The sequence below is a fragment of the Podarcis cretensis genome (genome assembly GCF_951804945.1).
Source record: "Podarcis cretensis genome assembly, chromosome: 4".
Taxonomy (NCBI): domain Eukaryota; kingdom Metazoa; phylum Chordata; class Lepidosauria; order Squamata; family Lacertidae; genus Podarcis; species Podarcis cretensis.
In genome coordinates, this window is record NC_137173.1 from 41,519,031 (window position 1) to 41,538,523 (window position 19,493).

The 19,493-nt window shown below is 41.4% G+C and overlaps 2 protein-coding genes across 3 annotated transcripts in view; one reads left to right on the forward strand and one right to left on the reverse strand.

The window, feature by feature from the left end:
• The window catches only part of CRYBG3 (crystallin beta-gamma domain containing 3), a 62,988-nt gene extending 59,724 nt beyond the window's left edge, over positions 1-3,264 (forward strand). The window contains exon 22 of the mRNA XM_079974734.1: positions 195-3,264. Within this exon, the coding sequence (XP_079830860.1) occupies positions 195-283 (89 nt within the window). The 3' untranslated portion in view covers positions 284-3,264. The remainder of the gene's footprint in view (positions 1-194) is intronic.
• RIOX2 (ribosomal oxygenase 2) lies at positions 3,263-19,465 on the reverse strand. 2 transcript variants are annotated; one of them, XM_079974811.1, is made up of 10 exons: positions 19,249-19,465; positions 15,130-15,562; positions 13,039-13,158; positions 11,615-11,743; positions 10,403-10,506; positions 7,457-7,559; positions 6,500-6,665; positions 5,884-5,966; positions 5,424-5,528; positions 3,263-4,905 (listed from the first exon to the last, which is right to left on the reverse strand). In XM_079974811.1, the coding sequence occupies exons 2-10, from the start codon at positions 15,556-15,558 to the stop codon at positions 4,747-4,749; spliced, it is 1,398 nt and encodes a 465-aa protein (XP_079830937.1). In that variant the 5' UTR covers positions 15,559-15,562; positions 19,249-19,465; the 3' UTR covers positions 3,263-4,746. The 2 variants fall into 2 exon arrangements, with proteins under 2 accessions (XP_079830937.1, XP_079830938.1); XM_079974812.1 differs by lacking the exon at positions 19,249-19,465 and adding an exon at positions 19,073-19,242.
• Between the last annotated feature and the right edge of the window lie 28 nt (positions 19,466-19,493).

Genomic DNA, 19,493 nt, shown 5'->3' on the forward strand with positions numbered 1-19,493 from the left:
TATATATTGTCACCATCTTGCTTCCAGTTTAGCTTGAAAGAGGGTTTTCTAATGAAAACAATTTTTAAAATAGTTTTTAGGTGTTAACATTTTACAAGTACGGCACATTTAGTGCAATGGAAAAAATAGGCTTATAAATAATCAATAATGAATTGACGTGAACTATTGACCTTCTCAAATGTCTCTTATTTTAGGAGGATATTATTATGACAGGAGCCACATTGTTGTAAACCAGCTCGACACCAGCAAATGCACACAGATATGGGACTTCGAAATATTGTGAGTGTGTCTCACTCCACTATAAAGGCATTTTAAACTCTGAACAAATGTGGGATGAAAACACTGTTGAACAAACTACTGAAGTCACACAGCACTGGAGCGTGTTATAGAATGTGCCTGACTCTGCATACAGGGAATCCAAAACTGTCACATGTTTTAAGTGGCAATGGAATGCTGAATCTTATGTAGTATATCTGTTCACAAGGGTAAAGAAGACAATATAAGAGCAATGGCATATTCAGCAGAGTCCTATTAAGCAATAATGCTACAGTGGTGATTATGCAAACATTCTCTACTTGCTAATTATATGTTTTTTACCCCCTTTTCCTTATCATGTGAGAGCTAAAAAACAACAAAACTTTGAGCTGAAATGCATCTCCTACAGTTTTAAGCTACAAGTAGAAGCTTTTTGATTATTGCACTGTTTCCTCATATCTAGATATATCTCACTTTTGAAAAATTGAGTGTTTTGCCTCAGGTAAGTTTCATCATTGTAACTCAAAATGGCGATAAAACAAATGCTTTGAGAACTGTATATGAAAAGACAGCTTATTTAATGTTAAGCTTAGTGCTAATTCTCCATTCTCAATAGTATTTTATTGTAGAGGAGAATTTATGTAAGAGATGTAGTGACTAGTTTAGACTATTCACTAGCAGCTTGGTAATGCACAGAGCATTGTCACAGAGAAATATTGGCAATGATTCAGATTTTGTATAGAAAACTTTCTGCTGTTGTTCCAGTCTACCCACTGTAGCCACAATTCCAGCCAGTTAAAAATCAATGAGATTAAAATGTGTTTAACTAGGGAGATTAAAGTATATGATTGGTTTTTGCAGTGATTAACTTTGGCTGGATTGTGCCCTGGTTTTTTTTCCCTTCCACTTATGAGTTATTAAAATCAGAACGCCAAAAGCGTTTGATAAACTTAACATAGCCTTAGCGTAGTTCATCCACTAGAGAACAAGTCAACACCACACATTGAGCTGTTTTCTGGAAAGTTGCACCAGCACTATTTGTACCACTTTACATATGCAAATTGTTGTTGTTGTTTTTTTTAAAAAAAACCCTTTCCAAAAATACGGAAAACCTAAGTGTAAAAGGATATGAAAATTCCAGTTGAAGATAAATTCAGACTTGGAGCTCTGCTTCTGCCTATCCTGAACCTTTCCACTTTCATCTTTGCTCTTAGTTTTAAACTCAAACTTAAATTGGAATTGTGCAAAACAATGTCTGAGTTTAAAACTAAATTTGCAGTCTAATACAGTTGTTCAGTGTATCTGGAGCCCCTAGTATAATTAAAATCCTTCTGACTGGCTGCTTTGGCAGGAAATGAGGAGCCACAGGGACTGAATTTAGCAGAATTTTAACCACTTTTAAAGGGCTTGAGGTATGCAACCTCTTATGTCAAAAAATGAAAATGGTGGCCACATGTTCAGGGCCTGTTTGCACATGTAGCTTTCCATGCAACTGTGTTATGCACCTGGAAGCTGGATCAGTTCGTTATTTCTGTGTACCTTAATGTATTTTTTGGAAACAACTGAACATCAAGCTTGAATAGCTAAAGCCAAACGGTGTAAGACTAGATTTCTCATATTTGCTATAGCTGCATAGTTAAGGAAAAGGTAAAAACTTTGGAGGAAAACCTCTATTTTTATAATGAAGATATGGCATTCTTAATATATTAACATCTACCTAAGGGCTTGAGCCACAACTCTGCTGCATTGTGCCATCAACCACATGCATTCTGGAGACACAACTGACCTTGCCACATCTCCTGTCACTGGTTGCAGAAGCAGCAGAGGCACCCTGGCCGCAAACTGTTGCAGTAGCTCACACCAGTAACAGCAGCCTTGATTGGCTCTTGCACAACCTCTACCAGCAGTTCAGTCTTTGTATCTTAAAAAAACCTAGTTTTTCTAGAACCAAGGGAGCTATGCAAGGTGAAATGCTGCATATGTGTGTGTGCACTGCATCCTAATAAGCACTTTAGATTGTAAAATAAATAATACACCTACTTTTTCATTTTTACGTCACTAGGATCTTTAAATGTATTTTCATCTGAAGCACTTATTTAATAGATGGAATTTGTGTATGCTAAAATCAAACAATTCTGAAACTACATTTAATACTTTTTTTAAAAAAGTGCTTTCAAGCCGATGTAAAATCCAGTCAACCTCAAATAAGATGCTCTCATTTGGTGTATCAGTGTTATGTAACTATGACTACAATAAAAACCCCCCTTAGTGGGAGTAAGCCTGATTCAACAGGAATCTAAGTAAGCGTGAATGGAGTTGCACTCTTAAGCGCAGCAGACTTTTAGGATACAGTCGTACCTTGGAAGCCGAATGCCTTGCCAGTTGAACGCTTTGGCTCCCGAACGCCGCAAACCCGGAAGTGAGTGTTCTGGTTTGTGAACATGCTTTGGAAGCCGAACGTCTGATGTGGCTTCCGATTGCATGCAGAAAGCTCCTGCACCCAATCAGAAGCCGTGCCTCGGTTGCCGAATGGATTCCGTTTGGCTTCTAAGGTACGGCTGTATTTGCTCTAGTCCCACCACAGGCACAGCTCCCAAAAGTGAAGGACTTACAGACTGGTGCTTTGAAAGACCAGTAACTTTTAGACATGGTGGTATTGGGGACCAAAACAGCTCTATTGCACCTGAGGGACTATTTCTATCCACAAGGCTTGTACCCACAGAGACTCAATACTTGAGCTGTAGAGTTTAGAGGGTCATTCTGACTAGAATGTACGTGTGTATATTTAATGTATATAAAGTGTTAAAGGATAGAAGGGGTGGATTGCCTTTATCCTGTTCATGGTATATTTATCGCAAACTGCAATAATACTTTTTAAATGATGCAAGGGAGAATTCCCCTCCTAAAAACCAGAATGCCAGTTATCACATTTTGTCCAAAAGTGACCTTATATATAGTGTATATAGTTGACATTTCTTTGTGCTATTTGATTAAAAATACTTCAAAATAGTATCAGCAGTTTTATTTTCGTTACACGAGATGTGCTGCTTTGTTTTCTGAATATCAATTCAAACCTTCATTATATAAAGGTAGCTTTAAGCTACCTTGTGGTGCCAAGCCATTACAAGGAAACTTGCATGATAAATACAAGATCACAGTATTTAAGAAAAAAACACAGTCACCCTAAATTGTAAAGGACAGCAGCAGACAAAAACAATAGAACAGACAATGCTTTGCATTTGGGGGTGAGGTGGGCAAGAATGTGCTAAAGGCCTCCTGGGTTTTGTTCACAACACCGGTACAGAATTGTAAGGATGAAGGAGCATTAAAAACATATGCCCCACATACTGATCTATGGGAGGTGCTGCCCAGATGTTATTAATTGATCAATGAAGCAAACAACCACGTGGTAGTTTTCCATCCAGTTGTTGCCTGGGTAGAAAGGAAGGCAAATGATAAAGTGTGCGAGAACTGTTTCAGTCTCTCGCCTCCTATGGTGCAAGCTCACACAATAGGCAAATGTGAAAGACAAAACCCACAGTGGATGCCTTAGCCTACCAAACAAGGAAGAAGCGTCACAGTAAGTAACAACGTTCCATTCTTACTTATTGTGATGCAATACTATTTTATGTATGTCTGGTTCTTCTCCATTTATACACCTTGAATAGTTACCTGAATAGGTATATAATTCTGTATATTTTGGCATGGGCAGATAGTTATAAATTGGCTTCTGCTCCTTTGTGCTTTTACTGTTGCTTTTTCATGCAACTAATTACATGATGCATCCTTTATGAGATGCAGTGCAGTAGGTTGGCTTTTTCTGTACAACAAAGCACACTTTCACCCCAAAAAAGGGCCGACACATTTATGTTTGCAGCCCATGGCACTATCCACAATTTGGGGCGTCACTGAATTTCGTATGGCAAGACCAGGCCTCCTTACTTTAGGTGTACAGTGGTACCGCTGTTTAAGAACAGCCCTGTTTATGAACGATTCGGTTTACAGTCTAAGAACGGAAGCCGACCGGTGGGAGGCCTCGGTTTAAGAACGGACTTCTGGAACGGATTACCTTATTTTTCGCCCTATAGGTCGCACTTTCCCCCTCCAAAAATGAAGGGGAAATGTGTGTGCGTCCTATGGGGTGAATGCAGGCTTTCGCTGAAGCCTGGAGAGTGAGAGGGGTCGGTGCGCCCCACCGCCAGCCCCGCAAGCTCGGGGGACAGCCTCCTGTGTGTTACCCTCCTGTGTGTTATTTTTATGTTCAACGAACCTAGTAGTACCCTTACTCACTATGCATACAAAAACTATGTAAAAAGCCTTTGTATGCCTGAGGTAACGTTTTGCTGTTTCTGTGCAATGGCAGATTTAAGCACTTTTAACTTTGGCTGGCTGGTGCCTTAGTTCCCTTCTATTTTAATTTAAGGGCACACTTGATTCTCCCAGCAACATCTAAGAGACCTACGAGTACTTAACTTTGACTGGATCATGCCTCTAGACTACTTCAATGAGCGATTCACTCCACAATGATACCACCAAGTTCTCTTTTTCTGCATCTGAAGTCAGATTCAGTTCTTTAACACGGACAGTGTTACCGCTCCAAATTTGCTTCAACGCATCCATATGTGAGAGCGGAAATCGTAACCCATGAGTCTATAAAAAGAAAGAGTGTGTGTGTTATTAACGCCATATTGAACTAAACATTTGACACATTTCATGCTCACCAATATGAATAATATATCCTGGGCCAGTAGTTACTGCTGTTATACAGATGAACACAGTTATTATAAATCTATCAACACATGTTTCTATATTACATTGACTAGGCTAGCTAAATGCAACCTCCAGGCACACAGGCAGTATATGCTGAATATCAGTTACCACCTTCATACTACACACCTGTGGGTTTTTGGAGATCTGGTTGGTTACAATTGGGACAAAGTAATGGAGTAAATGGGTCCTTGGTCTGACCCAGCAGCGTTCTCATATTGCCAACAAAATGCACAGAGCTTTTAAAACAGACAAACCCAAACAGCAGTCTGGCAAAAACTTAACGTACTGCTGACCAGCACCAGGTGTGGAGAGGGGCTAGAAGAGACAGATCTGAAAATAAGGAATTTCCACATGGACTTCATCAATAACTGACCTAACAAGCAGAATTAAAAACAAACCTCTGCTATTCCATCCTCATTCATATCCTCATCCCCCATCATATGGACTTCCCTCTTGTTCTTTAAAGAGTAATAGACAAAAACCATTTCTTTGCGAGACTCTTCCTAGAAAACAAGAGAAAAACAGATAATACATTGTAATTTATCAATCAACATCAAAGCACTTGCAAAACTCCTGCTCCATTTTACCAAAACTTTAGAAGCCTCACCTTTCTTATTTTTTAGCAGTAGTAATTAGGAAATTCCTTAGCTAAGGCCAGCACCTGGTTATATTTCAAAGGCTGTCTTTGAAACTCCTACAAAACACTGTAACGCTTTCTCTTTACAAAACAGAACTGAATTGCTATAATGTCAGAGCAAATCCCAGTCACATGCTGTGGGATTCAAGCAGCCTAAAAATAACATACACCCAATTCCTCACTGAAAAGCAAGTCTCCACAAGCACTTCCTCTGTACTCACCAAAAGGTCTGGTTCCACTGTAATTACTGTGTAGTCTTTAAACCGTAACCTGATTGTACTGTCTATTTTTGGTAGTGCTCCACCTAGACAAGGAAGAATATCAATATTAGTTGAGCGAAAGGAGCAGCAAGCTAGCCTGTGCTGCTTACATCTCTCTTGACTAAGGGCAGGTGCAGAAGTTAGTGCAGTTGGCTAATTCTTGTAAATATCTCTTTAGTTCAGTCAGCTTGTATGTACAGTATAACAGCTGAAGCAGAGACTCATGGAAGATCACAGGCTATTTTCCTAATTAGAAAAAAATGCCATCTATCACTGACGTAGCTGCTGCAGTATAATCTAGGTCCCTCTTAAGATGCTAACTGAAATATCAAAAAAAGGAAAGAAGGGAAGGGAATCTTCAGAAATGTAACATCTGTACAGGCTCTCTGAACCAATCCACACATTAAACTAATCTATGGCCCAATCCACACATTAAACTAATCTATGGCCCATATGTAATATATGTAATATATGTAATATATGTAAATAACTGGTTTACTGCTACATCTATGGAACAAACTGTCTTCCCAGTCCCCACACTTTATGAAAAGCACCCTCTGCAAACTTAAAATGCTACCTGGAGCCAGAGAGTCAAAGCTAGTCCCCAAGAAAGGAGGTAATCTGTTCATAATGAAGTCTTTTTTCATGTCGGATGACCTCAATTCTCTACCATTTTCCAGACGGTCTGCAAGGCATCTCAGGAAGCCACTTAATTGCTTGGATGAATCAGATAAATCCGCCTTCTAAAGAAAAAGACCAAAAAGAATTTATGCTAGTAGTTAGAAACACGATCCTAATTTACTTGAGAATGCAATCCAAAGATCTCTAGGCATTACAGATGTTGGCTCACAACCTTATTTTGGTCATTATAAGCTGTTTTAAACAGTTTTTAATATTGTGCAATATTGTGTTTTAATATTAATGTTGTGTTTTTATTGTTGCAACCCAGCCTGGGACCTTAGGGTGAAGGGCAAATAACAAATTGTAATCATCACTACCTACTGTGCTAGGACAGAATTGCAAAGGCAAGATTTTTGGAACAAACAAGTGTTCGTTTTAACTCTTCTTCCTGTAGCCAGTTATGGGAAGGCAGCAGTGGCTAAGTTACATAGATTCAAATGCCACATTATAAAATCATAAAATTTCGTATTAATTTGGACTTGGTGTTCTTCTTTGAAAGCTACTGGGTCAAGCTACAGATGGCATCTTGAAGGCTAGCAATTAGCTCTCTTTATTACAAGACCCATAACAAAACTCTGCAGTTTTGCCTACACTTGCTGGGACTATTATAGGTGCCAGGGAGCAGCTTGTGCACTGTTTGGTTTAAAAAGCTTTCTGGCTTAGTTTTGCAAACAAATGTGACCACACAGTAAAGAAGATCTGCTGCTAAGAAACAAGGCTGACCTCTTCCAACATTATGAAGCTACTAGTGGTGATTATGGGAGTTACTCTGTGTTTAAAATGGTGGCTATGCACTTTTCCTCTGACAGCAAGCACACACTGCTCTTCATTTTCTTTAGCTCTACATCTTTACCATCAGTAACTGCCTTGGAATGCTCTTCCGAAAGTCAACATCCTCTTTCGCCGTATCCAACACTAGTCCAGGAACCACGTCCAGCAAAAAATCTCTCCAAGAGCTGCCATACAAGGGAGGGGAGGGAAACAAAGGCATTAATGCCAAGCCAGTTAATTCAGAGCAATGTTTCTTGCCGAGGATAAAGAGAAAGTAAATCTGGTTTTGAATGTCAAGGGCTCATCCAGCACATCCTGTTAACCCACATGGATTGAAACTGAGAAAGTTTAGCAAAAATACTATCGTGTGTACTCATATCCTAGGTGATCAGGAAATACAGTCTAATTCTTTCAGGGCATCCTAAGGAAGCATAGGTCATTGACAGGCTGCTAGCTACAAGCGCCTGAAAGATGCTCCACTCGCATTGCTTAGGATAGCGTATCACAGCCTCAGTGTGGTCTCCTGTACAGAAAAAGCAGGTAGGTGAGAAACAGCATGGAAAAGTCTAATGGATTAAATTGTCCACCTCAACAGAGGTAGGTAGGTAAATAAATAAATAAACAAACCATATTTTTCTGTCTATAAGGCGCCCCCATGTATAAGACGCCCCTATTTTGGGGAACTCCAATTTAAGAAAATAGGGGGAGATGGCCCCCATGTATAAGACTTACCCAAATTTTGGACATTATACACAGAAAAATATACCCCTTTTCCCCTGGTGGCACTCAAGATAAAAATAAGAACTGCTAAAAACATAGAAAAATAATCCCTAAAATACAGTTAAATATTGATAGAATTAAAACTATATAACATCTGTTTAAAACATACCAATAATTACAGTAAAAATAGCATGGGACCAGCCCTTTCATTAAAAGCAGTCAATTCCCCAAAGCCCAAAGGAGGCATTCACTTGCTGGGGGAAGGACAGTCTAGCTTCTCTAGGGAGGGAGTTCCAGTCAGGAAGCAGCCACCGAGTCTGCAGCAAGTGTGCCTGTGAGGGTGGCAGGACTGAGAGAAGGGCCTCCCCAGGAAGATTCATAGGAGGGAATCTGATACTTCAGATAGCTTGAACCTAAGCCATATTGGGCTTTATAGGTGATAACAAGCACTTTGAATTGTGCGCTGAAACAGACCAGTAGCCTGTGGAGCTGTTGTAACAAGGGAGTCGCCTGCTCCCTATAACCAGTCCTGGTCAGCAATCTGGCTGTAGCTCTTTGAGCCAGTTGACGTTTCTGAGCACTTTTCAAAGGTGGCCCCCACGTAGCGTGTTAGAACATGATGTAACTAAGGCTGTGGCCAAATCAGACATCGTTTATGGAACAGGTGCGGCTGGTGCACCAGCTTTAACTGTGCAAATAAATGCACTCCTGGCCACCACAGAGACCTGGGCATCCATATTCAGAGGTGAGTCCAGGAGAAAACCCTAACTGCAAACCTGTGTTTTGGGGGCAAGTGTTACCCCATCCAGCACAAGCTGAATCTCTGTTTTCCCTGTTCTGCCTTCTGACTGACCAAGAGCACCTCTGTCTCCTCTGGATTAGGTTTCAGTTTGTTCACCCTTATCCAGTCCATTAATGATGACATACACCAGTTCAGAACCTAGAGAGCTTCTTTGGATTTAGGTGGAAAGGAGAAGTGACAAAAACCTTAATCCAGGGAATGTGATCTGATCAAGCCAGCATTATAGTTAGGTACCCCTCCCTGGGATGGGCCATTAATTATTATTATTAATTACCCACCCTTCACCCTAAGGTTCCAGGGCAGGTGACAACATCAAAACACATCATAACTCAAGATTAAAAACAGTTTAAAACAACAAACAACTACAGAAATAAGTAGGGCCTTAAAAATATACATCTCAAGTGTCAAAAGGCAAGGTAAAGAGGTGTGTCTTAAACATTTGCTGGAAGTTATATAATGAAGGTGACAGGCACACCTCTGTAGGGAAGGAGTTCCACAACTTTGGGGCTGCCAGAGAATGCTCTCTCCTGTCCTCTGTCCTTCTGAAGGAGGAGGAACTGGCCTAGGAGTCTGTATCAAGCTACAACGACCACAGAGCCTCCACAGAAGAAACAAAGACTTTCGTGACAAGACCAATTAGCACTGTGGCTATTCTATATGACATTCATGGTACCACAGCATGGAAATCTCTTCCTGAACATATTCAGTACAAAAATGTGCTTTGAAGCGAAGTACCACGGGCATAAAAAACCAGCTGTTCTGTTGCTTCTGGTCCCAACTGTTCATTATTGTGGTCCCAACTTAACTATAGTTCCATTTGCTGCTGAATCAGTCTTTGATTTAAAAAAAAAAAATCACTTTGCTGCCTGAACACATTAACTCCAGCTATGTTTACTACATGAACACAAAACCGCAGCATGAAACCCAGGATCTGACTTCATTATCCCCCTACTTCTTCACTGCCTCCCATTCTTGTCTCTGCTTAATGTAGCAGAGATTCTTGTTCCAATTAAGGATTTTGCCTATTGGAAAGACATGAGGGATGATGGGAATTGTAGTTCTGCAACATCTGGAGGGCCAAAGGTTCCCCACCCCAGATCTTCTAAGCTAATACTATTTCCCTTAAGAACAAAACAATGAATGCAATGAATGTTTTATGTTGCTTTATGTCAGTGGTGTCCAAACTTTTTCCAAAGAGGGCCAAATTTGATGAAGTGAAGGGCTGTGAGGGCTGACCAAAGGGCCAACCAAAATTGTTGAGCTTTTTAGGATTGAAATTAACTGCCACAGGGGCCGGATTAAACCAACCAGTGGGCTGGATTAGGCCCCCCGAAACAGACTTTGGACATGCCTGCTTTATGTAAACTGGTTAGCTTGGGTTAATTAAGCGGTATAGAATATAAATCTTCTATAGCTAAAACAAAATAAAAATAGCTTGCCAGATTCATTTAGTTTAAAGTCACTGACAAGAAAACTCATACTAGAAGAATAAGGCAGAGCGCTTACTTGTTCTGATAGGTGCTGATGGTCACATGAGTAGAATGCGATATCCCAGGAGGTGTGTCAGCTTGATGTATGGTCCCCCTTGGAAAATATAGCAGGTCTCCTGGCTGGAAGAAAATGTGGGCAGGACAGTTAAAAATAAATTATTTTGACAGTTTATTAAGGCTACGCTGCTGTGCTTGCAAAATAAAGAAAAATTTCTCAATAACAAAAACACAAACAGCTGAATAGACAATTCTGTCATGTTACAGAATTTTCCCCATTTTCATGTAGAGCTGTGCTGCAGACATCCAAAATCCTACAGCTAGGCTACATGGACTGTTAGAAACCTATTTTTTTATTTAAAGAAAAAAGTGAATAGTATTTAAGTTGCCTTACAATGATCAATAATATTAAAAAGGCAGAGCAGCAGAAACTAGGCCAAAGCAGCAGATAAAACACACTGCGCAGCACTAAATAACAAACGGAAAAAGCTCCAGAAATGCAAAAAACAACAAAGTACAATTAATTCAGACTAAGCAATAAAACAATAAGAACTAGAAGACAGCAGCAAAGCAAAATGAAACAAAGCAATTGTGTTATTGATAGATACAGTGGTACCTCGGGTTAAGAACTTAATTCGTTCTGGAGGTCCGTTCTTAACCTGAAACTGTTCTTAACATGCGGTACCACGTTAGCTAATGGGGCCTCCCGCTGCCGCCTCGCGGTTTCTGTTCTCATCCTGAAGCAAAGTTCTTAACCTGACATACTATTTCTGGGTTAGCTGAGTCTGTAATCTGAAGCGCCTGTAACCTGAAGCGTCTGTAACCCGAAGTGCCACTGTATTAATCCTGGAAGCGTGTAAATTTACACAATATTCACTGCAGTTTACTACAGATGCATGAAGCATTGCCAGCTCATAGCTCACAATACTACCCAAATTTAAATCAACTTCCAAAATGGGACTGCTAAATAACAAGAACAACACCAGGACACATCTGTGCCCTCTCATTCTCCTAACAGTGGAAAGGCTTGTATGAAGTGACGCTGAAAAATGTGACTGAAAGAAGAGGCATAGCGGAATAAGCCATGTCAAACAAGACAATTAATCTCTCTCTTTGAGACCTAGAGGGGACAGGCAACCTTATTCACCAACAACGAGCTAACTATGTCAAGGTCTTAGACATTTTCTTCATCTATAGCTCAGGCACTCAGAGGTGTTTCTGACACGAATACCTTTAATATGAAGTCGTGTGTTGGAGTCCCTATCTTCTCCTCGGGCTCAGTGTTGTATTCTTGAGCTAAATGTACAGTAGGCTTATAGAGTCGCCAGTGCTTCTTTCCTTCCAACTGTAGGATAAACACCTGCAAAGACCATAAGTCAATAAGCATCAAAAAGCTCACCGTTCCTCAGACTTTCAGCTAAGTTCACTACGGAATAAACATTTGTTGCAAGTGAGTTCTTTACAGTGGTACCTCGGGTTAAGTACTTAATTCGTTCCGGAGGTCTGTTTTTAACCTGAAACTGTGCTTAACCTGGAGCACCACTTTAGCTAATGGGGCCTCCCGCTGTTGCCACGCCACTGGAGCACGATTTCTGTTCTCATCCTGAAGCAAAGTTCTTAACCCAAGGTACTATTCCTGGTTAGTGGAGTCTGTAACCTGAAGCATATGTAACCTGAAGCGTATGTAACCTGAGGTACCACTGTATTTAGAACAGAATACTTGTAAATGTTGAAAGTAGTACTAAGTTTTATTTCAAACAGAATCCACATGTGATATGCGCATGCATCATCCATGTAAGATTGTGGACGCATGTAATGACTTCCACAAAATTAATCACAAGACAGAGAAACCAGTAGGAGAACACTTCAATCTCCCAGGACATTCTATACAAGATCTCAAAGTAGCTGTCTTATTACAAAAGAATTTCAGAAATAGACTGGAAAGAGAAGTTGCTGAATTGCAACTTATTACCAAACTTAAAACCATGGAGAGACCTGGTCTGAATAGAGACATTGGATTCTTATCTCATTATACATGATAAAGCTATTTTTAGCCATCTCACCCCTTGCTTTTTCCTGTAAGACCAATTGCAGTTGTTAACAGTCGTCAACAGGTTTACCACACCTATCAGCCAATTACCCATTCCCACCACCCTTCTGAGTAATACCCCTCCCCACCCTCTCACTATATACAGTGGTACCTCAGGTTACATACGCTTCAGGTTACAGACTCTGCTAACCCAGAAATAGTGCTTCAAGTTAAGAACTTTGCTTCAGGATGAGAACAGAAATCGTGCTCTGGCGGTGCAGCGGCAGCGGGAGGCCCCATTAGCTAAAATGGTGCTTCAGGTTAAGAACGGACCTCCGGAACAAATTAAGTACTTAACCTGAGGTACCACTGTATAAGGGTCTGGTGACTTCTGTTTCAGTGTATCTGAAGAAGTGTGCATGCACACGAAAGCTCATACCAATAACTAACTTAGTTGGTCTCTAAGGTGCTGCTGGAAGGACTTTTTTATTTTATTTTTTATAATTTAATTTAATTTATTTTGTTTCGACTACGGCAGACCAACAGGGTTACCTACCTGTAACTTTATTTTACTATGCGAAACTCTTGCAAACAAGAAACATACTGGCCATTGTGGGCCCTCTTACCTCAACATCATCGTAGTGTGGTGGCAGGCCTTGGGACCCCGGTGGGGTAATGTAAACGTTAGATCCAACCAATGAGCCGAAGTAGCATTCCAGCTTCTCCTGGATTCTCCAGAGCTCATCCTAAAAAGAAAAAAAGGAAGAGACAGAGAAATGGTTAACAATGCCAAGGCAACCTCCATTATTCTCCTATCATATTTACCCATTATATTTGCAATCCAATTGTTCCAAAAACATGTATCACTCTAAACAAGATGTCTGCCTGACCTGCTTTATAAAAGGTCAGAAGAAGAGTGCAACTTTCCCACATTGAAAGTGTGCCTGTTGCACACACAGGCATTCATACAGCTGCTGCATTATCTGAAAACATGTCAGCAAGCTAGGTGAGAAGTAGGCAGAAAACAGAAGTTCCAACACATGCTAAATTCAGTCTCCTTCCTTAGATCCAGTGTAAGTGGTTTCAAGATGCCTGCCAATACAAACCTCAATGAAGCCACTTATACAGGTAACAATATACAACTAAATCCTGTTTTGCATAATGTTGCTGGGCCATTCCTTCCAGCCAACCAAATCACTGCTCCTTTTTGCTTTCCCTTCAAATCAAGTTATTTTTATTGAAATGAATCGAGTTGTGCAAGCCAGTGTCTGCTTACTCAATGAAGCTTTTCCAACCACAGACATCCCCTGACTCTCCACTCCAGGTAACTGTCAGGAAAGGCCTTGGATGTGTGGCATAGAAGACTATAGTATAGTGGGAGCAGGGAGTCTGCAAAAATCAAGTAGAAGCAGCTTGCACAAGCTCAGGCACTAACACATTAACTGCAGTGTTTCCTTATAAATCTATTTGTTTAGTAACTTCATTATACAGATTTTTTTAAAGGGCTCATTGCTTCATTTCAAAAAATGGGATACTGGGATATGAGTATGTAACATTGAGTTTATAGAATATTCTCATGAACTGTCTTAATTCCATAATCCACAAATTGAATTTGAATAGCAAACAAAAAGCAATTGTTTGTACTGTATGTGTATCTTGTTCCCGCTCATGTTACACTTCCTCTTTACCCAACAGCAATTATTAACATATAATTTATGTATCAGATAATCCAATGATGATATGAAACCAGTATTTCTAGTGTACAAATGAGAATGGTTCATGATGTCTTTTGAGTTAGCATCCTCAAGGGAATCCCTAAGTTTGCTGAAGCAAGAGAGAAAATCCCTAGTGGTCTAATAAGCACAGACTAAGGAAGGAGTGCCTGGCGTGCTCTGGTCCATGGGGTCACGAAGAGTCGGACACGACTAAACAACAACAACAATGCTCAAGAGCTGCAAAATGCTGGACAGATGTGTGTGTATCAGAAAACCTGGGGCATAGGAGGGGACAGAAATGGCACAGAATGCCCTGAAAGAAGACTAGGCCAGTTAGACCACACTGAAACATTTTATTTTATTTTTGGTCCCACCTGTAATACTTTAATCATGATTCTGTAAGGGAATTCTCCTGAAAACAATCTGTAGTTCGTACACAAAAGGAATACTAATTTCTAACTGGCATTCACTCACCTCTTCCAAAGGTGACTTTTTCGTCCTAAAGACTCAAAAGGACATCCTGAATCATTCTTTCTTCTACACTAGAAATACTGGTTTTATATCATCTTGGTTCTTAAAGAGCCCATGTTTTCTGCAAGACTGGCACTCAGTGGTACTCCCTTCGAGTACAGAAAAATGAATCAAGTTTAAGCTTAAATTGTATCATTTCCCCAATTTTCTAAAGTCAAGCCAATGTTAAAAGCAAACATACCAGAGGATTTTTTCAGTAAGAGAACTATCCAAAAGCAATATATTTTTATGCATTTGCTTAGGAATAGGCTGTTTACCAATTAGGACTGATACACAACAAACAATATAAAAACAGAGTAATTTATGGCTTCTCAGTCAGTTTAGCAGTGTCCCTGGTCTCTTCAATCCAGTTTGGCAACAGCTGATTGTAAGAGAGGATAGCTCATAGTACCACAGCCTACTCCCTAAATTTCCAGAATCCCAGATTAAAACTCCAAAAGCAACCAACAATAGACATCTGATGGATCATACCTTAAACCTCTGGGGCTGGTGAAATTGTATTGTAGCCTTTTTCTGGTCAAAGTCTTTCTTCAGCTGTTCATAGCTGACTTTGCCATCTTTGTTAAAAATCTTTTTTTCCCCATTCATACTTCTGCAGACATTTATGTCCCTTCCATAGTACAAGCCCTCTTTGACCATGTCTTTCAGGTCAGTTAAGTGAAAAAGAGATTGGTAGTACAATGTCATAGAAGGCTCCTCTCTCTGAAGCAGCAATGGCTTCTGCTCCCAATATTCTCTGAAAAATTCATCTTGTTTGACAGGAGAGATCAAACTTTCAAATACGCTCTCTGGATGGTCACATTTCATAAGCCAAGGGGAGGTTGCTTCCACTTTTGCTTGTTTACATGGCAAACGTTGTTCCTTCTCTGTTGCAGCTCGTCTCCCTCCTTTCTTGGGCATGGTCCTGCATAAAGTAGCAAAAACATTAAGGGTGCCTCTAGAGCATCGCTATTTTGCAAAAGAAATTCAACTTTAGCTTGATGCAATCAAAGTGGATTAAAACAAAATAAAAAAATCCTTCCAGTAGCACCTTAAAGACCAACTAAGTTAGTTCTTGGTATGAGCTTTCGTGTGCATGCACACTTCTTCAGATACACTCTGAAGCTCACACGAAAGCTCATACCAAGAACTAACTTAGTTGGTCTTTAAGGTGCTACTAGAAGGAATTTTTTTATTTTGTTTTGACTATGGCAGACCAACACGGCTACCTATCTGAAAGTGGATTAAGGCACTCTGTTACCCTAGCGCAAGGTATCCACTTGAAAACAAAAACAAAACAGACTTGTTGCAGTCAGGAAAGTGAGAGGAAAATGCACTGAAAAGTGTGGGGTGAATGAATGATTAACAGGAAGTGTAAACACCTTGGAAGTGAATCAGGATGAATGTGCGTTGTACAACTGTCCCGTGAACAAATGCTCAAAAAGACCAGATATAATCTAACCTCCAAACAAGCTCTGTGCAAGCAAATCAGGATAAATGATGAATAAGCGGGAGGAGGAGCCCTATGTCTGAGGTAAGACCAAGTTCAATCACACTCCTATGTGTGCACAGAACTGCAGCCTGGGTAAACCTGCTGAGGATTGGACCATCAAAAGGGGTGGCCATGTTTGCACCTGATATTAAATTGCTCAAGGTCCTTAAAACAAAAAGATTGTGAAAAGTGCCAAAAGGACCTTTTCAAACTGAAAGCGGTAAAATGGCCAAAACATCTCAATTCAAACAATGTACAGTGATACATGTAAGACAAAAAAAAAAACCCCTTAACTTCACATAGGTCTGAACTGATGATGATAGCTCAATGAATCTGACACCAAATGTGTATATTTAAGGGCAAGTCAGTATCACCTTATTAAAATATGTCAAAATTATCTCATACTACATATTTGAAAGTCAGCTAACTGGAAACTCTGTTCTTTTCCAGAGGCAAATGCAGATTGAGAAAACACTGGGTGATGTACATGTATGCATAGATTAGTCTTAACTGGTTTGCTTCTGCATGAGATATTCCCTTTAGCATTTTTTTCCTAACATAGCTCACAGCTCCTCTTCTAGGTTTTCAAAACACAGGCTTTCTGGAAAAACTTAATCACATCTCAGCAGGGTCACTTCAGCTCATCAAGCCTCCATTATCAGATTGCATGCATGTTAGTTTTAAGATAAAGCTTTTAAAATTCTGCTCTGTTTCGAGTCCCAGAGATCCCATGACATTTTCTGTGACAATGGCAATTTTCTGATGTCCTCAATCCACCCTCCCATTCTCTCTGCTGGGTGAACACTGCCTGCTTGTTAGCAGCTGGTTTCAGCTAGGGAGTAGCGTTAACAATGCCACAGAAACACATCATGGAAAGCATGTTGAGATTTTGGAGCTCAAAGATATTATGCACACATCACCATTGCACCATGTAGCAACCTATGTGGTCCCCTGGGCAGGCAAGGTAATTCATTAAACATTAGTTCATTTTCCGTTCCACTACATCTTAAACTAAATATTTTAATGGGTACCACTTTATGTCCCCCTGCGTTTAAACCTACTTAAAAGCTGCAGGAAAATGGGGTTAACAGGAACAGACAGATGCAAATGTAAGATAGGGAGGGAGAAAGGAGACAGCAATAATGTTTCCTTGCAAATCTTTGAGGAGGCGCAATCAAAACATTAACAAGCTAAGGATGCGCATCACTGCTGTGCAGTATTTGGAAATGAGCTATTTCAGAATAAGCAACACTCAGCCCTTTCCAGAAACAGCAGCATGTAATTCTTACCAATTTATACAGCACTTTTCATGTTCAAAGAACTTTATTAGTATATTTATTTGCCACCCTTATTCCATCCCAGAATTCAGTCTGTTTAATCCAGTCCAAGCACTGATCAAGCCCAGGTCTACTTAGCTCCAACTAAGAGTATGCATTTTGTGTACATCATTTCAGCAAATCTTGCAATTAAGATGTCTTGTTGCACCATATTGCAAATGGGTGAATGTACTTGCAGAAGATCACATAGCAGTTCACTGCTGAGCTGACATTTGAACAGTGACACGGGATAGGTAACACATGTACCCCTATTTTCCACAGCATAGTCATAAATATCCAAGCAATGGTAGCTATCTCCACAGCGATTCAAATCAATTTGTTCATAACCAAGTAAGCAGAATAGTTTATTTAAGGGGAGTTGGGGAACTTACAGCACGCACCCCACAATTTTGTTGGGTGTGCATTTTCCATAATACTTGACTACTGATGAGGCTGGCTGGAGCTGATGGGCATGAAGAAGGTAGGAACCTAGAGCATGCTGGTTCCAGCCAAAGCCCATGTACAGTAATCCACTACAGTGGTACCTCGGATTATAGACGCTTCAGGTTACAGACTCCACTAACTCAGAAATAGTATCTCGGGTTAAGAACTTTGCTTCATGATGAGAATAGAAATCGTGCAGCAGTGGCGCAGCAGCAGGAGGAGGCCCCATTAGCAAAAGTGGTGCTTCAGGTTAAGAGCAGTTTCAGGTTAAGTACAGACCTCCAGAACAAATTAAGCTCTTAACCCGAGGTACCACTGTAGAGTCATACCTCATGTTACATTTGCTTCAGGTTGCGCGTTTTCAGGTTGCGTCCAGCGGTGACCCGAAAGGGTTATTTCCGGGTTTCACCGCTTGCTCGTGCGCAGACACACAAAATGACGTTACGCACATGTGCAGAAGCGGCAAATCGCGACCCGTGCACGTGCAGACGCGGGTTGCGTTCTTTTCAGGTTGTGAACGGGCCTCCGGAATGGATCCCTCCATTCCGGAATGGATCTCTCAGTGACCGACCAGATGCAGAGTCCGAGGGCTAGAGCGCTCTCCTTGTATTAACTCCAGCAATATCTGGAGGGCCTCAGGTTCCCCATCCCCAAATAAGGAGGGAAAGCAACTGCTCTGTGGAGGAGGCCCACCTCCTTCCACACAGCAGACCCTCTTGTTCTCATGCCCCGCAGAAAACCTCCCCTCGCCTTAAAAAAACAAACCCAAAGGTTTTCTCAACTGCATCCTTTTCTCTTAGCGGCACAAGAGCAGCGGCGAATTGGCAGCGTATTCGAGCCCCTCGCGCCAATATCCACGTGCGCCGGCAGTATTCCTAACTGGATCCCAGCAGCAAGTCCCGCCGGGCCCTCGCCCTCCAACGAAGGGACGTGCATTTCAATCACCCTCTTTGGAATTCATGCAAAAGCTTAGGCTAGGCTTCCAAAATGGGAATTTTCAATGAAATGAAGCAGCGGCAGCTACCAAAGATAAGCAAAGAGCCGACCGAGAATCACGCGGCTGCTCTTCTTAATGGTAGCTGGGGGGGGGGGGGTGTTCTAGATTTGCAGCACGTCGGGATACGGCCATAAAGAGTATCCAGCGCTGACGGTGCATAAGCAGCGGCGACTAGGTGCGAGTTACCACGTTGCTGTGGGGTTAGGCTGCTGGATTGGGCGTCCTGCCCAGGAAGAGCATGGCCGGCCTCGCCTCACACTGCAATATTAGACGGAGAAGAAGGGAGCGGAGCCATTTCTGTGGCGGAGGGTGGGGAGACCCGCAGGTGCTCTTCGGGCAGCCGCCCCTCGCTTTATACCGACCTGCTTGGGCGCGCGGAGAGTGACACGTGCGTTGCAGCGTGAGCAGAAGCTGCCCCTGCGCGCGCTTCCTGTGCGGCAGGAGGAAGAGTCGCCTTCCTTCCCTTCTCCTCCCTCCCACCCGCCTACCTCTCTCCTATCGCGGGAGACTTGTTGCTTTTTGCCCGCCTCCCAAACAGCAAGGCGGGGCGGTCGCGGAAATAAGCGCTTTTTTGTGGCGGCGGCGGCGGCGGCGTTGGCGTTAGGAC